Below are 19,306 nucleotides of genomic sequence, written 5' to 3' on the forward strand. Positions count from 1 at the left end.
GGTCTACAGATCGTCTACAGGTGGTCTGGAGGTGGTCTACAGGTAGTCTGGAGGTTGACTGGCTGTCTACATTTGGTTTGTTGGTGGTCTACAGGTGGTCTGCAGGTGGTCTGGAGGTGGTTTACAGGTGGTCTACAGGTGGTCATCAGGTGGTCTGGAGGTGGTCTACAGGTGGTCTGGTGGTCTGGAGGTGGTCTACATGTGGTCTTGTGGTCTGGAAGTGGTCAACAGGTGGTATGGAAGTGGTCTACAGGTCGTCTGGAGGTGGTCTACAGGAGGTCTGGTGGTCTGGAGGTGGACTACAGGTGGTCTGGTTGCCTGGAGGTGGTCTACAGGAGGTTTGGTGGTCTGGAGGTTGGCTACAGGTGGTCTGGTGGTCTGGAGGTGGTCTGGAGTTGGTCTGGAGGTGGTCTACAGGTGGTCTGGTGGTCTGGAGGTGGTCTACAGGTGGTCTGGAGTCGGTTTACAGGTGGTCTGGTGGTCTGGAGGTGGTCTACAGGTGGTCTGGTAGTCTGGAGGTGGGCAACATGTGATGTGGTGGTCTACAGGTGGTCTACGGGTGATCTGGAGGTGGTTTACAGGTGGTATGGTGGTCTGGAGGTGGTGTGGTGGTCTGTAGGTGGTCTACACGTGGTCTGGTGGTCTGGAGGTGGTCTACATGTGGTCTTGTGGTCTGGAAGTTGTCTACAGGTGGTCTGGTGGTCTGGAGGTGGTCTACAGGTGGTCTACAGGTGGTCTCACGTTGGTCTGGAGGTGGTCTGGAGGTGGTCTACAGGTGGTCTGGAGGGCGTCTGGAGGTGGTCTACAGGTGGTCTGGTGGTCTCAATGTGGTCTACAGTTGGTCTGGAGGTGTTCTGGAGGTCTGGAGGTGTTCAACAGGTGCTCTACAGGTGGTCTGGAGGTGGTCTACAGGAGGTCTTGTGGTCTACAGTTGGTCTACAGGAGGTCTTGTGGTCTACAGTTGGTCTACAGGTGGTCAGGAGGTGCTCTACATGTGGTCTTGTGGTCTGGAAGTGGTCTACAGGTGGTCTGGAAGTGGTCTACAGGTCGTCTGGAGGTGGTCTACAGGAGGTCTGGTGGTCTGGAGGTGGACTACAGGTGGTCTGGTTGCCTGGAGGTGGTCTACAGGAGGTTTGGTGGTCTGGAGGTGGACTGCAGGTGGTCTGGTGGTCTGGAGGTGGTCTGGAGTTGGTCTGGAGGTGGTCTACAGGTGGTCTGGTGGTCTGGAGGTGGTCTACAGGTGGTCTGGAGTCGGTTTACAGGTGGTCTGGTGGTCTGGAGGTGGTCTACAGGTGGTCTGGTAGTCTGGAGGTGGGCAACATGTGATGTGGTGGTCTACAGGTGGTCTACGGGTGATCTGGAGGTGGTTTACAGGTGGTATGGTGGTCTGGAGGTGGTGTGGTGGTCTGTAGGTGGTCTACACGTGGTCTGGTGGTCTGGAGGTGGTCTACATGTGGTCTTGTGGTCTGGAAGTTGTCTACAGGTGGTCTGGTGGTCTGGAGGTGGTCTACAGGTGGTCTACAGGTGGTCTCACGTTGGTCTGGAGGTGGTCTGGAGGTGGTCTGGTGGTCTGGAGGGCGTCTACAGGTGGTCTGGTGGTCTGGAGGTGGTCTACAGGTGGTCTGGTGGTCTCAATGTGGTCTACAGTTGGTGTGGAGGTGTTCTGGAGGTCTGGAGGTGTTCAACAGGTGCTCTACAGGTGGTCTGGAGGTGGTCTACAGGAGGTCTTGTGGTCTACAGTTGGTCTACAGGAGGTCTTGTGGTCTACAGTTGGTCTACAGGTGGTCAGGAGGTGCTCTACATGTGGTCTTGTGGTCTGGAAGTGGTCTACAGGTGGTCTGGAAGTGGTCTACAGGTCGTCTGGAGGTGGTCTACAGGAGGTCTGGTGGTCTGGAGGTGGACTACAGGTGGTATGGTTGCCTGGAGGTGGTCTACAGGAAGTTTGGTGGTCTGGAGGTGGACTACAGGTGGTCTGGTGGTCTGGAGGTGGTCTGGAGTTGGTCTGGAGGTGGTCTGGTGGGCGTCTACAGGTGGCCTGGTGGTCTGGAGGTGGTCTGGTGGTATCGAGATGGTCTACAGGTGGTCTACAGGTGGTCTGGAGGTGGTGTACAGGTCGTCTTGTGGTCTACATGTGGTCTACAGGTGATGTGGTGGTCTAGAGGTAGTCTGGAGGTTGTCAGGCTGTCTACAGGTGGTCTGGAGGTGGTCTACAGGTCGTCTACAGGTAGTCTAGAGGTTGTCTGGCTGTCTACAGGTGGTCTGGTGGTCTGGAGGTGGTCTGGAGGTGGTCTGGTGGTCTGGAGGTGGTCTACAGGTTGTCTACATGTGGTCTACAGGTGGTCTGGAGGTGGTCTTGAGGTCTACAGGTGGTCAACAGGTGGTCTACAGGTGGTCTACAGGTGGTCTGGAGTTGGTCTACAGGTGGTCTTGTGGTCTACAGGTTGTCTACAGGTAGTCTGGAGGTTGTCTGTTTGTCTACAGGTTGTCTGGTGGTGGTCTACAGGTGGTCTGGAGGTGGTCTGGATTTGGTTTACAGATGGTCTACAGGTGGTCATCAGGTGGTCTAAAGGTGGTCTACAGGTGGTCTGGTGGTCTGGGGGTGGTCTACATGTGGTCTTTTGGTCTGGAGGTGGTCTACAGGTGGTCTGGAGGTGGTCTACAGGTGATTTACTCCAGATAAACTCAGAGCTAAATTTTCCGGTTTTGTAATGAACCTGGATGGCATTACTTTAGCTTCCAGTGCTACAGTGAGAAACCTTGGAGTAATATTTGACCCTGACCTGTCCTTTGGCCCACATATTAAGCAGGTTACTAAAACAGCCTTCTTTCATTTACGTAATAAAGCCAAAATTAGGGACATTCTGTCTCGGAGTGATGCAGAAAAACTGGTTCACGCTTTTGTTACTTCGACACTAGATTACTGTAACTCTCTATTACTGGGCTGTCCTAAATATGCCCTGAAAACCCTACAGCTGATCCAGAATTCTGCAGCCTGACCAGAACCAGCAGGAGAGATCATATTTCTCCAGTTTTAGCCTCTCTTCATTGGCTGCCTGTTGAATCTAGAATAGAATTTAAAATCCTTCTCCTTACATATAAAACCCTCCACAACCAGGCACCACTATATATCAAAGACCTCATTGTTCCTTATATACCAAGTAGAGTACTTCGTTCGCAGACTGCAGGCTTACTTGTGGCTGAAGACTTATCTTTTTGATAAGTCCTATAGCTAGGGATGGTTAGCATCCCTTAGTTATGCTGCTATAGGTTTAGACTGCTGAGGGACATTTCCTGATACACTGAGCTTCTTTCTCTTTATCTCTCTCTTTAACCCCCCCCCCATAACAGTGTTGCATCATTAACATGTATGTCTCCTGTCTCAGCAGGTCTCCCTGGCCGGGAGTAGCAGTTCCTGTTGTCTGTTGTCTTTCTGTCCTCTTCCCCCCACACAGCAGAGGCAGATGGCTGCCTGTCCTGAGCCGGGTTCTGCCGGAGGTTTCCTTCCTGTTAAAAGGGAGTTTTTTCCTTCCCACTGTTGCCAGTGTGCTTGCTCAGGATGGGAGATTGAGTTGGACTCAACTCAATCTGTTGGTTTCCTTATATAGGCTGTTATGAATTGGCCTTCATTATGTTTTCCCCTCTGTCTGTAAAGCGTCTTGAGATGGCATTGCCGTGATTTGATGCTATATAAATAAAGTTGAATTGAATTGAATTGAATTTACAGGTGGTCTGGAGGTGGTCTGGTGGTCTGGAGGTCTTCAACAGGTGGTCTGGTGGTGGTCTGTAGGTGGTCTGGTGGTCTGGAGGTGGTCTACAGGTGGTCTGGTGGTCTGGAGGTGGTCTACAGGTGGTCTACAGGTAGTCAACAGGTGGTCTACAGGTGGTCTGGTGGTCTGGAGGTGGTCTACAGGTGGTCTTGTGGTCTGGAAGTGGTCTACAGGTGGTCTGGAGGTGGTCTACAGTTGATTTACAGGTGGTCTGGTGGTCTACAGGTGGTCTACAGTTGGTTTACAGGTGGTCTGGTGGTCTGGGGGTGGTCTACAGGTGGTCTGGAGGTGGTCTACAGATGGTCTGGTGGTCTGGAGGTGGTCTACAGGTGGTCTGGAGGTGGTCTACAGATGGTCTGGTGGTCTGGAGGTGGTCTACAGGTGGTCTACAAGTGGTCTGGAGGTGGTCTACAGGTGGTCATCAGGTGGTCTGGTGGTGGTCTACAGGTGGTCTACATGTGTTCTGGCGATGAAGGGGGACGGGGAGTCCGACGTAGATCATCATTGATAAACCTGCTGACAAATGCAGGAAGTCCACGCGGCTTCCAAAATGGCTGCAGTGTTTACGCATCGTCCATGAACATCATCAGAACTTCCTCACAAGGTTCTGATGTTTCCAGGAGTTTCTTCGCGGCCCAAAGTCACGACGATTCAACGTGTCCGACATGTTTCATCTCTTCAGCGACGTTAAAAGAATCAGAATGTTTGTCCCGGGAGGTGGCGGTCCGCCGGAGCGGCTGCAGAACCGTCAGGATCCAGCTGATCCATTACTGGCAACACCGTGGCTCATTTCACAAACCAGAGGAATGTTTTTATTTAGGAAAAATAGATTTAATCACAAAACAAACACAAACACACTCAAAGCTTGTTATACTTTGGTTTTTTATTTGTCTTTTGTAACGGAAATGAAGAATTTTTGTCCCAGCAAGTGAAAAAACAATGTTTCTGTAAATTTTGCTTTAAGCCTGGAAAATCTATATATGGAGCAAACAGAACATTCTCATGTTTTAATGTTGTTTTCATTGGTGCCTCCACCAAATATAACAAAAAAATCTACAAATATATATATATATATATATATATATATATATATATATATATATATATATATATATATATATATATATATACACATTTTTTTTTTTTTTTTTTTTTTACAGGGGAAAAAAGAAATCTGCATATATTAACCGTGTTTCCGTTACGATGCGAAATGTCTCCGAAGAGTAAAAACACATCTTCCATCTGGATACGCTCTGGCTGAGAAACGCTGAAATAACTTGTTGACTCAGGAACTAATGAAGAACTAATCATTGTTGTCTAAACTAACAAAGAAGAATGTTTCATTCCTGATGAATTCATATGAAAAGTCAGATGATCCAGAATCAGTCATTCTTCATCCGCAGAGAGGATGGAGCTGACATGTAAAATCCTGAAAATGCAAATAAAATCCGACTGAAAGACATTTTGATATTTCTGGATGACATCCTGACTGACCAGTTCCTCACCAGTACTCCCACAGTGCCGGAGTAATCAGAGTATTCAGACGTCATCCCGTCCAGGTGAGAGGCAGGTAGACCTCCAGATCCAGACTGACTACCACCACAGCTCCTCACCTCCGCTACTCCGGGTGCTGGCTCTCTCGCGCCCGTGCAGCCTGAGCATCTCCAGCACGCTCCGAGCGTAGGCGTCCCTCAGATTGACCCCTCCGCCCCTGGCCCCTCGGGGCCCCTCCCCCAGCGATCCGCGGGCCAGCCTCTTCAGCATCTCGCCGTGACGCATCGCAGCCTCTTTCATCTTCAGGGTGAAGTAGCAGGCGGAGAAGCGGTCGTTGATGATGGCAATGGGCAGCGCCAGGATCAGGATGCCGGACAGGATGCAGAGGAAGGCCAAAACCTTCCCCGCCACCGTGTCCGGACGGATGTCCCCGTAGCCCACCGTCGTCATGGAGGTGGTTGCCCACCACCAAGCAGCCGGTACGCTGGTGAAGGTGGTGGTGGGAAGGTCGCGCTCCAGGGAGAAGACCATCGTAGCGAAGATGGAGATGCCAACACCGAGGAAGAGGAGGAGGAGGCCGACTTCCTCGTAGCACTGAGCAATAGTCATCCCCAGAGACTTTAGTCCTGGACAGAGGACAGAGACTTTAGTCCTGGACAGAAGACAGAGGACAGAGACTTTAGTCCTGGACAGAAGACAGAGGACAGAGACTGTAGTCCTGGACAGAAGATAAAGGACAGAGACTTTAGTCCTGGACAGAGACTGTAGTCCTGGACAGAGGACAGAGACTTTAGTCCTAGACAGAGGACAGAGACTTTAGTCCTGGACAGAAGACAGGGGACAGAGACTTTAGTCCTGGAAAGAAGATAAAGGACAGAGACTTTAGTCCTGGACAGAAGATAATGGACAGATACTTTAGTCCTGGACAGAAGATAAAGGACAGATACTTTAGTCCTGGACAGAAGACAAAGGACAGAGACTTTAGTCCTCGACAGAGGACAGAAGACAGAGACTTTCGTCCTGGACAGAAGATAAAGGACAGAGACTTTAGTCCTGGACAGAGGACAGAGACTTTAGTCCTAGACAGAGGACAGAGGACAGAGACTTTAGTCCTGGACAGAAGACAGAGGACAGAGACTGTAGTCCTGGACAGAAGATAAAGGACAGAGACTTTAGTCCTGGACAGAGACTTTAGTCCTGGACAGAGGACAGAGACTTTAGTCCTAGACAGAGGACAGAGGACAGAGACTTTAGTCCTGGACAAAAGAAAGGGGAGAGAGACTTTAGTCCTGGACAGAAGACAGGGGACAGAGACTTTAGTCCTGGACAGAAGATAAAGGACAGAGACTTTAGTCCTGGACAGAAGATAAAGGACAGATACTTTAGTCCTGGACAGAAGACAAAGGACAGAGACTTTAGTCCTCGACAGAGGACAGAAGACAGAGACTTTCGTCCTGGACAGAAGATAAAGGACAGAGACTTTAGTCCTGGACAGAAGATAAAGGACAGATACTTTAGTCCTGGACAGAAGATAAAGGACAGATACTTTAGTCCTGGACAGAAGAAAGAGGACAGAGACTTTAGTCCTGGACAGAAGACAGAGGACAGAGACTTTAGTTCTGGAAGGAAGACAGAGAACAGAGACTTTAGTCCTGGACAGAGACTTTAGTCCTGGACAGAGGACAGAGACTTTAGTCCTAGACAGAGGACAGAGGACAGAGACTTTAGTCCTAGACAGAGGACAGAGGACAGAGACTTTAGTCCTAGACAGAGGAAAGATGACAGAGACTTTAGTCCTGGACAAAAGAAAGGGGACAGAGACTTTAGTCCTGGACAGAAGACAGGGGACAGAGACTTTAGTCCTGGACAGAAGATAAAGGACAGAGACTTTAGTCCTGGACAGAAGACAGAGGACAGATACTTTAGTCCTGGACAGAAGATAAAGGACAGATACTTTAGTCCTGGAAAGAAGACAAAGGACAGAGACTTTAGTCCTCGACAGAGGACAGAAGACAGATACTTTCGTCCTGGACAGAAGATAAAGGACAGAGACTTTAGTCCTGGACAGAAGATAAAGGACAGATACTTTAGTCCTGGACAGAAGATAAAGGACAGATACTTTAGTCCTGGACAGAAGACACAGGACAGAGACTTTAGTCCTGGACAGAAGACAAAGGACAGAGACTTTAGTCCTCGACAGAGGACAGAAGACAGAGACTTTCGTCCTGGACAGAAGATAAAGGACAGATACTTTAGTCCTGGACAGAAGACAAAGGACAGAGACTTTAGTCCTCGACAGAGGACAGAAGACAGAGACTTTCGTCCTGGACAGAAGATAAAGGACAGAGACTTTAGTCCTGGACAGAGGACAGAGACTTTAGTCCTAGACAGAGGACAGAGGACAGAGACTTTAGTCCTGGACAGAAGACAGAGGACAGAGACTGTAGTCCTGGACAGAAGATAAAGGACAGAGACTTTAGTCCTGGACAGAGACTTTAGTCCTGGACAGAGGACAGAGACTTTAGTCCTAGACAGAGGACAGAGGACAGAGACTTTAGTCCTGGACAAAAGAAAGGGGAGAGAGACTTTAGTCCTGGACAGAAGACAGGGGACAGAGACTTTAGTCCTGGACAGAAGATAAAGGACAGAGACTTTAGTCCTGGACAGAAGATAAAGGACAGATACTTTAGTCCTGGACAGAAGACAAAGGACAGAGACTTTAGTCCTCGACAGAGGACAGAAGACAGAGACTTTCGTCCTGGACAGAAGATAAAGGACAGAGACTTTAGTCCTGGACAGAAGATAAAGGACAGATACTTTAGTCCTGGACAGAAGATAAAGGACAGATACTTTAGTCCTGGACAGAAGAAAGAGGACAGAGACTTTAGTCCTGGACAGAAGACAGAGGACAGAGACTTTAGTTCTGGAAGGAAGACAGAGAACAGAGACTTTAGTCCTGGACAGAGACTTTAGTCCTGGACAGAGGACAGAGACTTTAGTCCTAGACAGAGGACAGAGGACAGAGACTTTAGTCCTAGACAGAGGACAGAGGACAGAGACTTTAGTCCTAGACAGAGGAAAGATGACAGAGACTTTAGTCCTGGACAAAAGAAAGGGGACAGAGACTTTAGTCCTGGACAGAAGACAGGGGACAGAGACTTTAGTCCTGGACAGAAGATAAAGGACAGAGACTTTAGTCCTGGACAGAAGACAGAGGACAGATACTTTAGTCCTGGACAGAAGATAAAGGACAGATACTTTAGTCCTGGAAAGAAGACAAAGGACAGAGACTTTAGTCCTCGACAGAGGACAGAAGACAGATACTTTCGTCCTGGACAGAAGATAAAGGACAGAGACTTTAGTCCTGGACAGAAGATAAAGGACAGATACTTTAGTCCTGGACAGAAGATAAAGGACAGATACTTTAGTCCTGGACAGAAGACACAGGACAGAGACTTTAGTCCTGGACAGAAGACACAGGACAGAGACTTTAGTCCTGGACAGAAGAAAGAGGACAGAGACTTTAGTCCTGGACAGAAGACAGAGGACAGAGACTTTAGTTCTGGACAGAAGACAGAGGACAGAGACTTTAGTCCTAGACAGAAGAAAGAGGACAGAGACTTTAGTCCTGGACAGAGGACAGAGACTTTAGTTCTGGACAGAAGACAGAGAACAGAGACTTTAGTCCTAGACAGAAGACAGAGGACAGAGACTTTAGTGCTAGACAGAAGAAAGAGGACAGAGACTTTAGTCCTGGACAGAGGACAGAGGACAGAGACTTTAGTCCTAGACAGAAGAAAGAGGACAGAGACTTTAGTCCTGGACAGAGGACAGAGGACAGAGACTTTAGTCCTGGACAGAAGACAGGGGACAGAGACTTATGTCCTGGACAGAAAACAGAGGACAGAGACTTTAGTCCTAGACAGAAGAAAGAGGACAGAGACTTTAGTCCTGGACAGAGGACAGAGGACAGAGACTTTAGTCCTAGACAGAAGACAGAGGACAGAGACTTTAGCCTTGACAGAAGACAGAGACTTTAGTCCTGGACAGAAGACAGAGGACAGAGACTTTAGTTCTGGAAGGAAGACAGAGAACAGAGACTTTAGTCCTAGACAGAAGACAGAGGAATGAGACTTTAGTCCTAGACAGAAGAAAGAGGACAGAGACTTTAGTCCTGGACAGAGGACAGAGGACAGAGACTTTAGCCTTGACAGAAGACAGAGACTTTAGTCCTGGACAGAAGACAGAGGACAGAGACTTTAGTCGTGGACAGAAGACAGAGGACATGGAGTTTAGTCCTGGACAGAAGACAAAGGAAAGAGACTTTAGCCTTGACAGAAGACAGAGGACAGAGACTTTAGTCCTGGACAGAGGACAGAGACTTTAGTCCTGGACAGAAGACAGAAGACAGAGAATTTAGTCCTGGACAAAAGAAAGGGGACAGAGACTTTAGTCCTGGACAGAAGACAGAGGACAGATACTTTAGTCCTGGACAGAAGATAAAGGACAGATACTTTAGTCCTGGACAGAAGACAAAGGACAGAGACTTTAGTCCTCGACAGAGGACAGAAGACAGATACTTTCGTCCTGGACAGAAGATAAAGGACAGAGACTTTAGTCCTGGACAGAAGATAAAGGACAGATACTTTAGTCCTGGACAGAAGATAAAGGACAGATACTTTAGTCCTGGACAGAAGACACAGGACAGAGACTTTAGTCCTGGACAGAAGACACAGGACAGAGACTTTAGTCCTGGACAGAAGAAAGAGGACAGAGACTTTAGTCCTGGACAGAAGACAGAGGACAGAGACTTTAGTTCTGGACAGAAGACAGAGGACAGAGACTTTAGTCCTAGACAGAAGAAAGAGGACAGAGACTTTAGTCCTGGACAGAGGACAGAGACTTTAGTTCTGGACAGAAGACAGAGAACAGAGACTTTAGTCCTAGACAGAAGACAGAGGACAGAGACTTTAGTCCTAGACAGAAGAAAGAGGACAGAGACTTTAGTCCTGGACAGAGGACAGAGGACAGAGACTTTAGTCCTGGACAGAAGACAGGGGACAGAGACTTATGTCCTGGACAGAAAACAGAGGACAGAGACTTTAGTCCTGGACAGAAGACAGAGGACAGAGACTTTAGTTCTGGAAGGAAGACAGAGAACAGAGACTTTAGTCCTAGACAGAAGACAGAGGAATGAGACTTTAGTCCTAGACAGAAGAAAGAGGACAGAGACTTTAGTCCTGGACAGAGGACAGAGGACAGAGACTTTAGCCTTGACAGAAGACAGAGACTTTAGTCCTGGACAGAAGACAGAGGACAGAGACTTTAGTCGTGGACAGAAGACAGAGGACATGGAGTTTAGTCCTGGACAGAAGACAAAGGAAAGAGACTTTAGCCTTGACAGAAGACAGAGGACAGAGACTTTAGTCCTGGACAGAGGACAGAGACTTTAGTCCTGGACAGAAGACAGAAGACAGAGAATTTAGTCCTGGACAAAAGAAAGGGGACAGAGACTTTAGTCCTGGACAGAAGACAGAGACTTTAGTCCTGGACAGAAGAAAGAGGACAGAGACTTTAGTCCTGGACAGAAGACAGAGGACAGAGACTTTAGTTCTGGAAGGAAGACAGAGAACAGAGACTTTAGTCCTGGACAGAGGAAAGATGACAGAGACTTTAGTCCTGGACAAAAGAAAGAGAACAGAGACTTTAGTCCTGGACAGAAGACAGAGACTTTAGTCCTGGACAGAAGAGAGAGACTTTAGTCCTTGACAGAGGACAGAGGACAGAGACTTTAGTTCTGGAAGGAAGACAGAGAACAGAGACTTTAGTCCTAGACAGAAGACAGAGGACAGAGACTTTAGCCTTGACAGAAGACAGAGACTTTAGCCTTGACAGAAGACAGAGACTTTAGTCCTGGACAGAAGACAGAGGACAGAGACTTTAGTCCTGGACAGAAGACAGAGGACAGAGACTTTAGTCCTGGACAGAAGAAAGAGGACAGAGACTTTAGTCCTGGACAGAAGAAAGAGGACAGAGACTTTAGTCCTGGACAGAAGACCGAGGACAGAGATTTATTCCTGGACAGAAGACGGAGACTTTAGTCCTGGACAGAAGACAGAGGACAGAGACTTTAGTTCTGGAAGGAAGACAGAGAACAGAGACTTTAGTCCTAGACAGAAGACAGAGGACAGAGACTTTAGTCCTAGACAGAAGAAAGAGGACAGAGACTTTAGTCCTGGACAGAGGACAGAGGACAGAGACTTTAGCCTTGACAGAGGACAGAGACTTTAGTTCTGGAAGGAAGACAGAGAACAGAGACTTTAGTCCTGGACAGAGGACAGAGGACAGGGACTTTAGTCGTGGACAGAAGACAGAGGACATGGAGTTTAGTCCTGGACAGAAGACAAAGGAAAGAGACTTTAGTCCTGGACAGAGGACAGCAGACAGAGACTTTAGTCCTGGACAAAAGAAAGGGGAGAGAGACTTTAGTCCTGGACAGAGGACAGAGACTTTAGTCCTGGACAGAAGACAGAGGACAGAGACTTTAGTTCTGGACGGAAGACAGAGAACAGAGACTTTAGTCCTAGACAGAAGACAGAGGACAGAGACTTTAGTCCTAGACAGAAGAAAGAGGACAGAGACTTTAGTCCTAGACAGAAGACAGAGGACAGAGACTTTAGTCCTTGACACAGGACAGAAGAAAGAGGACAGAGACTTTAGTCCTAGACAGAGGACAGAGACTTTGGTCATTGACAGAAGACAGAAGACAGAGACTTTAGTCCTGGACAGAGGACAGAGACTTTAGCCTTGACAGAAGACAGAGACTTTAGTCCTGGACAGAAGACAGAGACTTTAGTCCTTGACAGAGGACAGAGGACAGGGGACAGAGACTTTAGTCCTGGACAGAGGACAGCAGACAGACACTTTAGTCCTGGACAGGAGACACAGGACAGAGACTTTAGTCCTGGACAGAAGACCGGGCAAAGAGACTTTGGTCCTGGACATAAGACAGGGGACAGAGACTTTAGTCCTTGACAGAAGACAGAGACTTTAGTCCTGGACAGAGGACAACGACTTTGGTCCTGGACAGGAGACACAGGACAGAGACTTTAGTCCTGGACAGAAGACCGGGCACAGAGACTTTAGTCCTGGACATAAGACAGGGGACAGAGACTTAAGTCCTGGACATAGGACAGAAGACAGAGACTTTAGTCCTGGTCAGAGGACAGAGGACAGGGACTTTAGTCGTGGACAGAAGACACAGGACAGAGACTTTTGTCCTGGACAGAAAACAGAGGACAGAGACTTTAGTCCTGGACAGAAGACAGGGGACAGAGACTTATGTCCTGGACAGAAAACAGAGGACAGAGACTTTAGTCCTAGACAGAAGAAAGAGGACAGAGACTTTAGTCCTGGACAGAGGACAGAGGACAGAGACTTTAGTCCTGGACAGGAGACACAGGACAGAGACTTTAGTCCTGGACAGAGGACAACGACTTTAGTCCTGGACAGGAGACACAGGACAGAGACTTTAGCCTTGACAGAGGACAGAGACTTTAGTCCTAGACAGAAGACACAGGACAGAGACTTTAGTCCTGGACAGAAGACCGGGCACAGAGACTTTAGTCCTAGACAGAAGACACAGGACAGAGACTTATGTCCTGGACAGAAGACAGAAGACAGAGAATTTAGTCCTGGACAAAAGAAAGGGGACAGAGACTTTAGTCCTGGACAGAAGACAGAGACTTTAGTCCTGGACAGAAGAAAGAGGACAGAGACTTTAGTCCTGGACAGAAGAAAGAGGACAGAGACTTTAGTCCTGGACAGAAGACCGAGGACAGAGACTTATTCCTGGACATAAGACGGAGACTTTAGTCCTGGACAGAAGACAGAGGACAGAGACTTTAGTTCTGGAAGGAAGACAGAGAACAGAGACTTTAGTCCTAGACAGAAGACAGAGGACAGAGACTTTAGTCCTAGACAGAAGAAAGAGGACAGAGACTTAAGTCCTGGACAGAGGACAGAGACTTTAGCCTTGACAGAAGACAGAGACTTTAGTCCTGGACAGAAGACAGAAGACAGAGAATTTAGTCCTGGAAAGAGGAAAGATGACAGAGACTTTAGTCCTGGACAAAAGAAAGGGGACAGAGACTTGTTAACGAGTTGTTAGCTGCTTGTTAGCTGCTTGTTAATGAATTGTGAATGAGATGTTAGCTGCTTGTTAGCTGCTTGTTAATGAATTGTGAGCGAGTTGTTAGCTGCTATTGAGCTGCTTGTCAATGAATTGTGAACGAGTTGTTAGCTGCTTGTTAATGAATTGTTAACGAGTTGTTAGCTGCTTGTTAGCTGCTTGTTAATGAATTGTGAACGAGTTGTTAGCTGCTTGTTAGCTGCTTGTTAATGAATTGTGAACAAGTGATTAGATGCTTGTTAATGAATTGTTAACGAGTTGTTAGCTGCTTGTTAGCTGCTTGTTAATGAATTGTTAACGAGTTGTTAGCTGCTTGTTAGCTGCTTGTTAATGAATTTTGAAGGAGTTTTTAGCTGCTTGTTAGCTGCTAGTTAATGAATTGCTAACGAGTTGTTAGCTGCTTGTTAGCTGCTTGATAATGAAATGTGAACAAGTTTTTAGCTGCTTGTTAATAAATTGTGAACGAGTTGTTAGCTGCTTGTTAATGAATTATGAACAAGTTGTTAGCTGCTTGTTAATGAATTGTTAACGAGTTGTTAGCTGCTTGTTAGCTGCTTGTTAATGAATTGTGAACGAGGTGTTAGCTGCTTGTTAGCTGCTTGTTAATGAATTGTGAACAAGTGATTAGCTGCTTGTTAATGAATTGTTAACAAGTTGTTAGCTGCTTGTTAGCTGCTTGTTAATGAATTGTTAACGAGTTGTTAGCTGCTTGTTAGCTGCTTGTTAATGAATTGTGAATGAGATGTTAGCTGCTTGTTAGCTGCTAGTTAATGAATTGCTAACGAGTTGTTAGCTGCTTCCTAGGTGCTTGATAATGAAATGTGAATGAGTTGTTAGCTAGTTGTTAGCTGCTTGGTAATGAATTGTGAACAAGTTGTTAGCTTCTTTTTAGCTGCTTGTTAATGAATTGTTAACTAGTTGTTAGCTGCTTGTTAATGCATTGTGAACAAGTTGTTACCTGCTTGTTAATGAATTGTGAACAAGTTGTTAGCTGCCTGTTAGCTGCTTGTTAATAAATTGTGAACGAGTTGTTAGCTGCTTGTTAGCTGCTTGTTAATGAATTGTGAACAAGTTGTTAGCTGCTTGTTAGCTGCTTGTTAATGAATTGTTAATTAGTTGTTAGCGAATTGTTATTGAATTGTGAACAAGTTGTTAGCTGCTTGTTAGCTGCTTGTTAATGAACTGTTAACGAGTTCTTAACTGCTTGTTAGCTGTTTGTTAATGAATTGTGAACAAGTTCTTAACTGCTTGTTAGCTGTTTGTTAATGAATTGTGAACAAGTTGTTAGCTGCTTGTTAATGAATTGTGAACAAGTTGTTAGCTGCTTGTTAATGAATTGTGAACAAGTTGTTAGCTGCTTGTTAGCTGCTTGTTAATGAATTGTTAACTAGTTGTTAGCGAATTGTTATTGAATTGTGAACAAGTTGTTAGCTGCTTGTTAGCTGCTTGTTAATGAACTGTTAACGAGTTCTTAACTGCTTGTTAGCTGTTTGTTAATGAATTGTGAACAAGTTCTTAACTGCTTGTTAGCTGTTTGTTAATGAATTGTGAACAAGTTGTTAGCTGCTTGTTAATGAATTGTGAACAAGTTGTTAGCTGCTTGTTAATGAATTGTGAACAAGTTGTTAGCTGCTTGTTAGCTGCTTGTTAATGAATTGTGAACGAGTTGTTAGCTGCTTGTTAGCTGCTTGTTAATGACTTGTTAACGAGTTGTTAGCTGCTTGTTAGCTGCTTGTTAATGAATTGTGAACGAGTTGTTAGCTGCTTGTTAGCTGCTTGTTAATTAATTGTGAAAAAATTGTTAGCTGCTTGTTAGCTGCTTGTTAATGAATTGTGAACAAGTTGTTAGCTGCTTGTTAATGAATTGTGAACAAGTTGTTAGCTGCTTGTTAATGAATTGTGAACAAGTTGTTAGCTGCTTGTGAGCTGCTTGTTAGCTGCTTGTTAATGAATTGTGAACAAGTTGTTAGCTGCTTGTTATTGAATTGTGAACAAGTTGTTACCTGCTTGTTAATGAATTGTGAACAAGTTGTTAGCTGCTTGTTAATGAATTGTGAACAAGTTCTTAACTGCATGTTAGCTGCTTGTTAATGAATTGTGAACAAGTTGTTAGCTGCTTGTTAATGAATTGTGAACAAGTTGTTAGCTGCTTGTTAATGAATTGTGAACAAGTTGTTAGCTGCTTGTGAATGAATTGTGAACGAGTTGTTAGCTGCTTGTTAATGAATTGTGAAGGAGTTTTTAGCTGCTTGTTAGCTGCTTGTGACTGAATTGTGAACAAGTTGTGAGCTGCTTGTTAATGAATTGTGAAGGAGTTGTTAGCTGCTTGTTAATGAACTATTAACGAGTTCTTAACTGCTTGTTAGCTGTTTGTTAATGAATTGTGAACAAGTTCTTAACTGCTTGTTAGCTGTTTGTTAATGAATTGTGAACAAGTTGTTAGCTGCTTGTTAATGAATTGTGAACAAGTTGTTAGCTGCTTGTTAATGAATTGTGAACAAGTTGTTAGCTGCTTGTTAATGAATTGTGAACAAGTTGTTAGCTGCTTGTTAGCTGCTTGTTAATAAATTGTGAACGAGTTGTTAGCTGCTTGTTAGCTGCTTGTTAATGTATTGTGAACAAGTTGTTAGCTGCTTGTTAGCTGTTTGTTACTGAATTGTGAACAAGTTGTTAGCTGCTTGTTAGCTGCTTGTTAATGAACTGTTAACGAGTTCTTAACTGCTTGTTAGCTGTTTGTTAATGAATTGTGAACAAGTTGTTAGCTGCTTGTTAATGAATTGTGAACAAGTTGTTAGCTGCTTGTTAATGAATTGTGAACAAGTTGTTAGCTGCTTGTGAATGAATTGTGAACGAGTTGTTAGCTGCTTGTTAATGAATTGTGAAGGAGTTTTTAGCTGCTTGTTAGCTGCTTGTGACTGAATTGTGAACAAGTTGTGAGCTGCTTGTTAATGAATTGTGAAGGAGTTGTTAGCTGCTTGTTAATGAACTATTAACGAGTTCTTAACTGCTTGTTAGCTGTTTGTTAATGAATTGTGAACAAGTTCTTAACTGCTTGTTAGCTGTTTGTTAATGAATTGTGAACAAGTTGTTAGCTGCTTGTTAATGAATTGTGAACAAGTTGTTAGCTGCTTGTTAATGAATTGTGAACAAGTTGTTAGCTGCTTGTTAATGAATTGTGAACAAGTTGTTAGCTGCTTGTTAGCTGCTTGTTAATAAATTGTGAACGAGTTGTTAGCTGCTTGTTAGCTGCTTGTTAATGTATTGTGAACAAGTTGTTAGCTGCTTGTTAGCTGTTTGTTACTGAATTGTGAACAAGTTGTTAGCTGCTTGTTAGCTGCTTGTTAATGAACTGTTAACGAGTTCTTAACTGCTTGTTAGCTGTTTGTTAATGAATTGTGAACAAGTTGTTAGCTGCTTGTTAATGAATTGTGAACAAGTTGTTAGCTGCTTGTTAGCTGCTTGTTAATGAATTGTTAGCTGCTTGTTAGCTGCTTGTTAATGAATTGTGAACGAGTTGTTAGCTGCTTGTTAGCTGCTTGTTAATGACTTGTTAACGAGTTGTTAGCTGCTTGTTAGCTGCTTGTTAATGAATTGTGAACAAGTTGTTAGCTGCATGTTAATGAATTGTGAACAAGTTGTTAGCTGCTTGTTAATGAATTGTGAACAAGTTGTTACCTGCTTATTAATGAATTGTGAACAAGTTGTTAGCTGCTTGTTAATGAATTGTGAACAAGTTCTTAACTGCTTGTTAGCTGTTTGTTAATGAATTGTGAACAAGTTGTTAGCTGCTTGTGAATGAATTGTGAACAAGTTGTTAGCTGCTTGTTAATGAATTGTGAAGGAGTTTTTAGCTGCTTGTTAGCTGCTTGTTAATGAATTATTAACTAGTTGTTAGCTGCTTGTTAGCTGCTTGTTAATGAATTTTGAACGAGTTGTTAGCTGCTTGTTAGCTGCTTGTTAATGAATTGTGAAGAAGTTGTTAGCTGCTTGTTAGCTGCTTGTTAATGAATTGTGAACAAGTTGTTAGCTGCTTGTTAATGAATTGTGAACAAGTTGTTAGCTGCTTGTTAATGAATTGTGAACAAGTTGTTAGCTGCTTGTTAGCTGCTTGTTAATAAATTGTGAACGAGTTGTTAGCTGCTTGTTAGCTGCTTGTTAATGAATTGTGAACAAGTTGTTAGCTGCTTGTTAGCTGTTTGTTACTGAATTGTGAACAAGTTGTTAGCTGCTTGTTAGCTGCTTGTTAATGAATTGTTAACTAGTTGTTAGCTGCTTGTTAATGAATTGTGAACAAGTTGTTAGCTGCTTGTTAGCTGCTTGTTAATGAATTGTGAACAAGTTGTTAGCTGCTTGTTAGCTGTTTGTTACTGAATTGTGAACAAGTTGTTAGCTGCTTGTTAGCTGCTTGTTAATGAATTGTTAACTAGTTGTTAGCTGCTTGTTAGCTGCTTGTTAATGACTTGTTAACGAGTTGTTAGCTGCTTGTTAGCTGCTTGTTAATGAATTGTGAACGAGTTGTTAGCTGCTTGTTAGCTGCTTGTTAATTAATTGTGAACAAATTGTTAGCTGCTTGTTAGCTGCTTGTTAATGAATTGTGAACAAGTTGTTAGCTGCATGTTAATGAATTGTGAACAAGTTGTTAGCTGCTTGTTAATGAATTGTGAACAAGTTGTTACCTGCTTATTAATGAATTGTGAACAAGTTGTTAGCTGCTTGTTAATGAATTGTGAACAAGTTCTTAACTGCTTGTTAGCTGTTTGTTAATGAATTGTGAACAAGTTGTTAGCTGCTTGTTAATGAATTGTGAACAAGTTGTTAGCTGCTTGTTAATGAATTGTGAACAAGTTGTTAGCTGCTTGTGAATGAATTGTGAAAAGTTGTTAGCTGCTTGTTAATGAATTGTGAAGGAGTTTTTAGCTGCTTGTTAGCTGCTTGTTAATGAATTGTTAACTAGTTGTTAGCTGCTTGTTAGCTGCTTGTTAATGAATTGTGAACAAGTTGTTAGCTGCTTGTTAGCTGCTTGTTAATGAATTGTGAACAAGTTGTTAGCTGCTTGTTAATGAATTGTGAACAAGTTGTTAGCTGCTTGTTAATGAATTGTGAACAAGTTGTTAGCTGCTTGTTAGCTGCTTGTTAATAAATTGTGAACAAGTTGTTAGCTGCTTGTTAGCTGCTTGTTAATGAATTGTTAACTAGTTGTTAGCTGCTTGTTAATGAATTGTGAACAAGTTGTTAGCTGCTTGTGAGCTGCTTGTTAGCTGCTTGTTAATGAATTGTGAACAAGTTGTTAGCTGCTTGTTAATGAATTGTGAACAAGTTGTTAGCTGCTTGTTAATGAATTGTGAACAAGTTGTTAGCTGCTTGTTAATGAATTGTGAACAAGTTGTTAGCTGCTTGTTAATGAATTGTGAACAAGTTCTTAACTGCTTGTTAGCTGTTTGTTAATGAATTGTGAACAAGTTGTTAGCTGCTTGTTAATGAATTGTGAACAAGTTGTTAGCTGCTTGTTAATGAATTGTGAACAAGTTGTTAGATGCTTGTGAATGAATTGTGAACAAGTTGTTAGCTGCTTGTTAATGAATTTTGATCGAGTAGTTAGCTGCTTGTTAGCTGCTTGTTAATGAATTGTGAACGAGTTGTTAGCTGCTTGTTAGCTGCTTGTTAATGAATTGTGAACAAGTTGTTAGCTGCTTGTTAGGTGCTTGTTACTGAATTGTGAACAAGTTGTTAGCTGCTTGTTAATGAATTGTGAACAAGTTGTTAGCTGCTTGTTAATGAATTGTGAACAAGTTGTTAGCTGCTTGTTAGCTGCTTGTTAATGAATTGTGAACAAGTTTTAGCTGCTTGTTAATGA

At 44.2% G+C, this 19,306-nt stretch overlaps 1 protein-coding gene across 1 annotated transcript in view; it reads right to left on the reverse strand.

The window, feature by feature from the left end:
* Positions 1–5,360: 5,360 nt before the first annotated feature.
* Positions 5,361–19,306, reverse strand: part of kcnv1 (potassium voltage-gated channel modifier subfamily V member 1) — a gene marked incomplete at both ends in the record, with an annotated part of 125,604 nt that continues 111,658 nt past the window's right edge. The window contains one exon of the mRNA XM_079240531.1: positions 5,361–5,887. Within this exon, the coding sequence (XP_079096657.1) occupies positions 5,361–5,887 (527 nt within the window). The remainder of the gene's footprint in view (positions 5,888–19,306) is intronic.

Source organism: Telmatherina bonti, assembly GCF_933228915.1.
Source record: "Telmatherina bonti genome assembly, chromosome: 5".
Classification (NCBI taxonomy): Eukaryota; Metazoa; Chordata; class Actinopteri; order Atheriniformes; family Telmatherinidae; genus Telmatherina; species Telmatherina bonti.